This window comes from Maniola jurtina, chromosome 2 (assembly GCF_905333055.1).
Source record: "Maniola jurtina chromosome 2, ilManJurt1.1, whole genome shotgun sequence".
NCBI classification, from domain to species: Eukaryota; Metazoa; Arthropoda; class Insecta; order Lepidoptera; family Nymphalidae; genus Maniola; species Maniola jurtina.
The window spans coordinates 1,968,600-1,977,884 of record NC_060030.1 but is presented as its reverse complement, the minus strand read 5'-3'; the positions used below and the strand labels follow the sequence as shown (position 1 = coordinate 1,977,884).

The window sequence follows — 9,285 nt, the reverse complement described above, 5'->3', positions numbered from 1 at the left end:
AACAGAGTATATAAGTGCCTACTAATATCAGAGCCTCAATAGCTCAACCGGTAAAGGAGTGGACTGAAAACCGAAAGGTCGACGGTTCAAACCCCGCCCGTTGCACTATTGTCGTACCTACTCCTAGCACAAGCCTGACGCTAGTTGGAGAGGAAAGGGGAATATTAGTCATTTAACATGGCTAATATACTTTCTTAAAAAAAATTTAAAAAAAATTAAAAAAAAATATCTCTAATATACTTATCCAGAATTCCAATTCCACGATATCTCCCAATCTGCCCCGAAAAACAAATTGTCAGGGCGCAGCCTGACACAATTTCCATGAAGGAAAATAATGAAATCAAATTTTCCTTATAATGAACAAAATAAAAACTTCATCTAGACGTTATGAATTCATAAAACGTTCCTCGCGAGGCCATTTCATTTGCCCCGGAGCTTATTTTCTTCGAAATAATTATACGGACGAGAATTCCACTCGGACACTCTAATTTCTCATGCGCTAAATTAGGACTTTAAAAGTCATCGCGTCGGGCGCTTCTTATCCAGTTTCGTTTTGTTTTTATTTTAAGTATTTTAAATTTTTCATTTGTCACTAATAATAATTTAGTATTTTACAATCTAAGGCTCTATTCAGACTGACTACACCACAACCGCGCCGCCAAGCGGGATAATGTCGAGAATCCTGCGCGACATCCGTGGCTGATTTTTTTTATTAAGTTAGATGACAAGTTAGTCCTTGACTGTGATCTCACCTTGCCATAAATGGCGATGTAATGCTAACTTGGACGCAGTGTGGCAGTTTAATTAAGCCTTTTCCTATCGTTTTCTACACGGTATCTTGACTACCATAAATACCTTGGTGGTACGACTTTAATAATAGGTAGATTAAGAACTATGATTTGTCGGCAATGTTTGGTGGAAGTGACGTATGAATGTTACTTTCATCTAATAAAAAAAGATCTGAGTTACTCTCAAGCGAATTCTAGAGTCGTGCCTGAAAAAGTTTTATATACTTTAAAAGTATCTACTTTTTTAACTAAGCACATAAACAAGATTATATTGCTGTGTGAAAATTCTGCTATGTGGGTATTCACAAGTTTTCAGGAGACTCTTTTAAACCTTAAACTCTACATATCTAGGACTAGAAGTCACGCTAAAGAACGGGGTTATGCGTACACAAGCGCCTTGTAAATATAAAATTGTTGCGAATAAAATGATATTAAAAACAAAAATTCTACAAAACGACAGAGGATTTTGCAAGCGCAGCGACTAATTTAGCGAAATGCCTGCCTCGGCGCGTCCGCCTGTAATTTAGTTACGTGTGTTTCCACACTGCTTTATATTACTTGGCTCATTGCTTTACATCTGTCAAATCTTGAGAGGTATTTGCCGCCTGCTTATAACTGAAGTTTAAGCCAGCCGTAGTTTATAGCAAGGAGTGAGTCCTAAGCTAAGGATGATTGTAAAACGTTAAGTGAAATGAAACTCTGGAATTTTCTTATTTCCTTTATTACTTACTTCATTCGAGGAATAGTGTTCAGAGTAAAAAAAAAAAGATAATAACATTGTGCAACTTAAATATATTGAGCTTATTTTAAAACCTTTTTTTTAAAAGCAGATTTATAACGGACGTTAATAGGGTATTATTTTTAACCCCCGACCCAAAAAGAGGGGTGTTATAAGTTTGACGTGTGTATCTGTGTATCTGTCTGTGGCATCATAGCTCCTAAACTAATGATTTTAATTTAGTTTTCTTTGTTTGATAGGTAGCTTGATCGAAAATGTTCTTAGCTGTAATCCAAGAAAATCGGTTCAGTCGTTTGAATGTTATCAGCTCTTTTCTAGTTACTGTAACCTTCACCTGTCGGGTGTGTTATAAATTTTTAATTTACACTTGTTTATGGTATAGTCCGTGCTCTGACCCTAAGGTTACTTATTAGTGCATTCAACGTCGATTGACCTTTCAAAAGCGAGTTAACTTTAACCGGCCTATATTTCTCTACGTGGTACGCTAACCGGCAGCCTGCGGTTACCGTAATGGCCCAATATTTCCCTTTCAAAAAGCGCACACAACAATCCCGTGAAACTATAAAAAACACGCGATCCACAAATGCACGAAATAGTCTAAGAACGCACGGCATTTTTTACTTAAGCTACGATTACCTAGAAGAGCAGTGCCACCACACTATCTTGAAAATTGAAAATAAACAAAAAAAAAATGCTACAATTGCAATGTTTGTGATTGGATGAATTTATAGTATTTTTGCAGCAGCTGTTAGAACTAGCCAATAGTGAATTAGTTACAATCAATCAGAGATGATTGCGATTGTCACAATGTAGCTGCAATCCATACATTTTTACAAAAAATAATGTTTGTTCTGTCGTTAGCTACGTGTTTGCGAAACGTTTATCCGAATGAGATGAAACTTTGTACATTTGTGGTTGATACTTGCGCGAGGTTTCTGCCGTAGGTGCTACTTCACGATTTAACGACCTTCTTCCCCAGTGTTGAGCGCTGTGGTTTTTTATAAGTGGGAGGTCTCTGCTCCAATTCCTGGCTAGAGTAATTTGAGAATTCATAATTTTGGCTACGGGCATGGCTAGTTACCCCTCTACCAGCTAAACCATGGCGCCAAGCGATTTAGCGTTTCGTTACGATGCTGCGTGAAGACTGATAAAGGGTAGGCTTGATTTTATAAAACTGCCATACCTCCACCAAGTTAGCCCGCTTCCATCGTAGACGCCATCTCGCTTACCACCAGGTTAGTAGAACTTGTATTAGAATAAAAAAATACTTTTAACAAGCTTCATTCGTTCCTTCACTTGTTCTCAGACTAATTTTGTTGGCCAGATTTCACTGCGATCGGGAAGGATTAATTTTTTTTATATTGAAAAATATTTCATTGAAAATATGACCGAGCATGACCATAAAACTGGCATAAAACTATTCAGGTTTATTATATTGCCATAGTTGTTAAATAATAATAAATTTTATGCCGAAAAAATGGAATGCATAGATATTCATCAGTTCATAGTACCAGCTTGATGCATTGGATTCATGGATTGGATTGGATCATCGCGCCATAAAGCTCATTGACGACCAAATACATTCAGTACCTATTTCAAAATATGAGTGAATAGGCATCTTCTAGACAGGTGAACTCCATCTCAGGCTGCATCGTCACCTATTTCGTGATTGCAGCCAAGCTAATGCCCATTGCAGTTCTAGAATAAACCGCGAGTCAAACAAATCCACGCTTTTTTATCATTTACCTACCATAATTATATGCGACTGTGTGTTATGCTTTTTTACAGGAGGACGGCTTTAGTAGATTTTTAAACTTGCGTAAAAACAAGTTGATTAAGAAATTGATTGTGGAATTTTATTAAATGATCAAACGAACTTACCAAGTGAAGTTCGATCTTGATTGTCCCATCTTCGGCGAAGAGATTTAATATTTTTCACAAATATTGCACTCATCATTTTAGGGTTCCATATCCGAAGGATGAAAACCGGACCCTATAACCAAGCCTTCGCTATTCGTCCGTCTGTCCGTCGGTCGTCAATCTCGTAAATAGTACTATTGAAATTTTCCAAGCATTTGTGTATTTTCACTGTTGCTATATTAAATAACAAATAATAAGAACTTCAAAATGGCCGATTTTGACCGATTTTTATGTTAAAGTAAGTATAATGCGCGACAGTTTGAGATGGCAACTGGGGTGGGGATGCTCCATACACCGCACAGCCCTCGCGCTTACCCGCTGCGGGTGAATGCGGGTGACGTGCGGGTGTGCGGGGCGTCCCCCCGTCTCATACCCCTATTGCCATCTTAACCTGTCGCGTACATTATAGATGATGATGAAATTCAAAATCCACCCACATTGAGTCGAGGCCTCAATTGTTCCGCACTGTTTATGAAAGAATCCGCAGTTTCAGGTTTTCGCCGCCCCTTTGTGGACAATTTCCCGGAAAATGGCAGCGTTAATCACAAGCGATTGTTTTCCATTCGTTCCGGAAATGAAAGGTAGCGTCTATGCAACATTTTATTAGAAATCGGGACTTTTTTCATTTCTGGGCTTGGAAAAGTGGAAAAATATCATCCTATTCATATTATAAACTAGCTTATGTCCGCGATTTCGTTCGCTTAGACTTTGGATTATACAATATCCGAACTCCCCTATGAATTTTCAAAAATCCTACTGCTTCATCATAGCTGTTCTAATATCCTAACTATGTCCAATGGTTTAAGCGATTTTTTAATGATGTAACCACAATTCATGGTTTTCGGATTTTTTCATTTACTTGTGCTATAAGAACTACCTACTTCATAACTACCACTACCTATTTCATGGTTCTAGATTAACGGGAGATTTTCTTGACAGACACGACAGATGACGGCAGAAAAACAACAAAGTGATCCTATAAGGGTATAACTCTGACATGTTCAGTGCATTAACTCCCAATGTCTCAAAATAAATTCCAGTAATATAACAATTGTAAAATAATAATTTATGAGATGTCGAAGAGGTTTTTTTTTTCTCTCTCGTCTGGCTTTACAAAGATTAGCCAATGTCAAGTTTGTAGTAATTTGTATTTTGAAACAATTAAACTATACAAGTATGGACCCCGCCGAAATACGCACGGCAGCCCCTTAGAGCACTTACTCAAGTCAGTTTTAACAAAAAAAAACACACCAAAAAGGCAGAGCACGCCCGCCAGCTAACACCAACACAGACGAAGTCCTGTCGGAGAGGTTGGAAATGTTTTACAATATTACAGAGATTTAAATAAGATCTCATAGTTGCTTTTCAGCGTTACATAAAGTCATTTTTTCCAGGAAATTCATAACTTCTGCCGCTTGTACGCCCGTACCATCGCTTTTCTGCGGAAATTAATGGAAATAAAAACAACTTGATTCTGTTTCTTTGCAGACTTTTATCTGAAAACTGAAACTAATTGCACTGCTTGTCTTGATACCTTAATTATTTATTATTAAAGGTATCATGTACCTAAATATAAAGTTATAAATTGCGCCCAATTTAAACACTTCCGAATTACGATTAAGTAAAGTATATTTTCCCCTATTTCTTATATAGTTACCTAAATTTTTGATTTTCAGGAGTTGTGACGCACAATTTTAAATAAAAATCGAATCACTATTTTACAAAAAATTTAAGTCAGTATTATTTAATTTACATTTTTATGTAATAGATTGGAAATACATTAGGGTCTTTCGGATTTTCCGGGTTTATCGATACCGTTTACCGAGATCTCGTTACCAATATTTGCTATTTGGTTAATAACTTGATTGATGGTTAACTCGCTGACATTTATGATGAACTGGAAGAGAGAACGTCCAACTACTCCATCACTAGATACAGGGCCAGTTTCGTCAACAATTGCGGGGCCAACTGATATGGGGCTAGTTTCATCAATGATGGCAGGGCCAACTGAAATTGGGCTGTTTTCATCAATAACCACGGGGCCGACTTGAATAGGTTTGTTCTCATCGATGATAGCAGGTCCAACTTGAACAGGGTTTCCTTCTTCGATGATAGCAGGTCCAACTGAGATTGGTGGTTCAATTATAGCAGGTCCAACATGAACAGGGCTTTCTTCTTCGATGATAGCAGGTCCAACTGAGATTGGTGGTTCAATTATAGCAGGTCCAACATGAACAGGGCTTTCTTCTTCGATGATAGCAGGTCCAACTGAGATTGGTGGTTCAATTATAGCAGGTCCAACATGAACAGGGCTTTCTTCTTCGATAATAGCAGGTCCAACGGAGATTGGTGAGTCAATTATAGCAGGTCCAATATGAACAGGGCTTTCTTCTTCGATGACAGCAGGCCCAACTGAGATTGGTGGTTTAACTAAGGCAGGACCAACGTGAACGGGGTTTTCTTCTTCAATGATAGCAGGTCCAATCGAAATGCGACTTAAGGGACTAGCAAGGGCCACGCTGATGAACGCGACGGTAAGGAGATACACTTTCATCTCTGATCTGGATAATTAGAATAAATAGTAATTGAAGCATAATTTTGCAATTATTGAGATTTTATTTACTAGCTTTCAATTTTGTATAAGTATTTATACGTGTTAATATCCCGTATCATAGTAAACTAATATAAGTAAATTAAAATTGAACATTAAGTATCAGTTTGTGCTTGGTCTTTTTATCAAACCATAAAAATACAAAACTTGATTGAATTAAAATACATTTTATAAATGATATTTTAATGTGATAAAAGAAAGTTTTAATTACTGTCCCATACCTCTTATGATATTGCGTTATTGTTGAACTGAAAAAGCAAACTATTTTCAACTTAATGGAGTTTCCAATTTTTATTTGTTAGTTTATCATTTCTGCTATAAATAACTCATTTGCGTTTTTATACCTGTTTATGGCTATTATCATTAAATCAATAAATTATTACGATTTGATTATGATATTTATCGCCCTGTCTGCTTGGTTGTGCAGGCCAAGTTGCATAAAATTAACATTTATCTTTTTGTTACCCGACGTTATACCCGGTCAACATGCCCGGTCGCATGGACGTATATTTTTCATTTAGGTGATTTATAATTTAACATTAACTTTTTAACCGACTTCAAAAAAGAAGGAGGTTCTCAATTCGTCGGAATCTTTTTTACAATGCAATATTGAAGCAATTTCGTAGAGACGGTAGGAATGATTACAAATCGAAATTTAGAAAGAGTGACAGAAACTACCAAGCCAAAACTGCCGATTATCTCGTCTTTTTTCCCAAAGGTGGCATAATTTATCTTTCAAGTGTTTAGTATATTGGTGTGTTAGTATTTTTTTAAGCCACACACTGGAATATAGTGGATCTAATCATAACGTACCAGCGCATATACAGTCAATTTTACAAAGGAAAGGAAAGAAAATGAAACAGTTTTTTTGTCGTTTTTACATTTATTTAATTAATAACTCAAAAACACACCTACAAAATGATATTATGCAGAGATATTCAACTTACAAGTGGACAGAAGCACCATTAGTACATATTATTTGACTATGTAAATTTTAAGCGATTTCTTCGAAGTTACTTACAGTTTTAGATTAAACATTGTTCAGATTACATTATTTAAAATTATTTTTATGCGATGAAAAAAAATTATTTATCAGTAATTATAGGTTATAAATATAAGATTCATCAGAGTTAACAATACCACTCACAGCTATTTTGTCAACAATAGTTTTTATTTGTTTAATTGTAATAGATTTGGAGCTCGTTTGAACGTCATCTCCCAGTTTAGCAGAGATAGGGGCAATACCATTCACCGAGATTTGGTCAGCAAAATCAAGCAAATCCCTAGCGGTCAATCCATTGATATGTATGATATACTGGGTGAGATCTCTAGAAACGGCTCCACTATTACTCAAGGTGCTAGTTTGAGTTACGTCTCTAAATACATTTGAGGTAGGGCTAATATTTTCATCAATGTTAGCAGGGCCAACTGAGATAGGGGAATTGTCATCAACGATTGCGGGTCCATCTGAAATTGGGCTGTTTTCATCCAGGTTCATTGCTCTTGCATTGTTGGTTAATCCGTTGACGTGTATGATGTACTGAGTGAGTTCTCCATAAATGGCTCCACTATTACTCAAGGTGCTAGTTTGAGTTACGTCTCTGAATACATTTGAGGTAGGACTAACAGTTCCATCAATGTTAGCTGGGCCAACTGAAATTGGGCTGTTTTCATCGAAGTTAATTTCTTGTCCGTAATTGGTTACTCCGTTCATGTGTGTGATGTACTGGATCAAATCCCCATAAACGGCTACATCATTGCTTACAGTTCTGGTTTGAGTGACGTCGCTGGCTCTAGGTGCGATAGGGCTAGTTTTATCATTGATAGCAGGATCAACGTGGCTTTCCTCTCCGATGACAGCAGGTCCAATGCCAATCTGACTCACGGGACTGGCGAAGGCCACGCCAAAGAAAGTGGTGATAAGGAGAAACAGTTTCATCTCTGATCTAGAAAAATATGGAAGTTATTAAATTAACGCTGTTCAATAATGTCTATTTACTTTATATATTCTATTTCGGTACACCAACAGCAAGTTCACAAAGCGCTTACAATAAAAATAATATAATAGTCTTTTTCTGTGGTTCATGATCATGTTAACAAAATTAAAGTCAGGAAAAAATCCCATGAAAAATAAAAAATAAACCAGCTCACTAAGAAAACTCATGAAAGAAATTATATCACAAGTGTAAATTAAAAATTTATAACACCCCCGACGATCCAAAGTATCTGAGTTTTCCAAAACATCATTTTCAAATAAATAATTATGTATTTAGGCAACGTCCATCTTGACAGCTTGACATTTGTCTATTGACATAATATTATGAACCCAACGGTTATCTAACCTTCTTTTCTACAAGAAAACTAGAAAAGAGCTGATAACTCTTAAACGGCTGAACCAATTTTTTTAGATTATAGCTAAGAACACTCTCGATCAAACCACCTTTCAAACAAAAAAAACTAAATTAAAATCGGTTCATTCGTTTAGGCGCTACGATGCCACAGACAGATACACAGATACACAGATCCACAGATACACACGTCAAACTTATAACACCCCTCTTTTTGGGTCGGGGGTTAAAAATCGTGGAACTTAATGGGTTATATTCGAGTCTCGTAATGTCAAATCATAGCGTAATGCTTACTTACCCTTTATTTGTAAGTGTGATTGTTGAATTTCGAAATAAAACTATGTTGATTTCAAAGTGGCTTTGACGTTTTATAGGATTTTATTAATTATTATCTTCTATTGTTTTAAATGACTCATTTGCTTTGTTACATTTATTTATTGCTCTAATCACTCAAACTAGTACAAGTAGTTAAGATTTGATTAAAATAATATATGACGAGCTTATGCCCGCGAATTTTTTCGCGTAGATTAAGGTTTTTAAAAATCCCGTAGGAACTCAGATTTTTCGGGGTACATTTTTGAGCATGCCCGTCCCTGTAATAAGTAAACGATGCTCCCAACAGATGGAAACGTTTAAGTGCAGAAATCAGCCCAGAGAGAAGAAAGATGCTTCCAACTTTACCCACGTGGATTTAGGTTTTTTTAAATCCCGAGGGAAGTCTTTCATTTTCCGGGGCTAAAAGTAGCCTATGTTCTTCCCCGGGACGCAAGCGATCTCTGTACCAAATTTCGTAAAAGCTAGCAGACCGACAGGCAGACTTAACATGTATAATATTATTAGTTAGTATGGATTAAGGCACTTAGTTGTGCTAAATATAGA

The 9,285-nt window shown here is 36.5% G+C and overlaps 1 protein-coding gene across 1 annotated transcript; it reads right to left on the bottom strand.

The window, feature by feature from the left end:
- Positions 1-5,227: 5,227 nt before the first annotated feature.
- LOC123872277 (fibrous sheath CABYR-binding protein-like) lies at positions 5,228-8,749 on the bottom strand. Its single transcript, XM_045916475.1, has 3 exons — positions 8,705-8,749; positions 7,460-8,004; positions 5,228-5,940 (listed from the first exon to the last, which is right to left on the bottom strand). The coding sequence occupies exons 2-3, from the start codon at positions 7,995-7,997 to the stop codon at positions 5,228-5,230; spliced, it is 1,251 nt and encodes a 416-aa protein (XP_045772431.1). The 5' UTR covers positions 7,998-8,004; positions 8,705-8,749.
- Between the last annotated feature and the right edge of the window lie 536 nt (positions 8,750-9,285).

Coding starts and splice junctions, on each gene's coding strand:
- LOC123872277 (XM_045916475.1), bottom strand. CDS start 7,997: ATGAAACTGTTTCTCCTTATCACCACTTTCTTTGGCGTGGCCTTCGCC. Junction 5,941..7,459: donor TGCTAACATTGATGAAAATA/TTAGCCCTACCT, acceptor GTCCCTTAAGTC/GCATTTCGATTGGACCTGCT.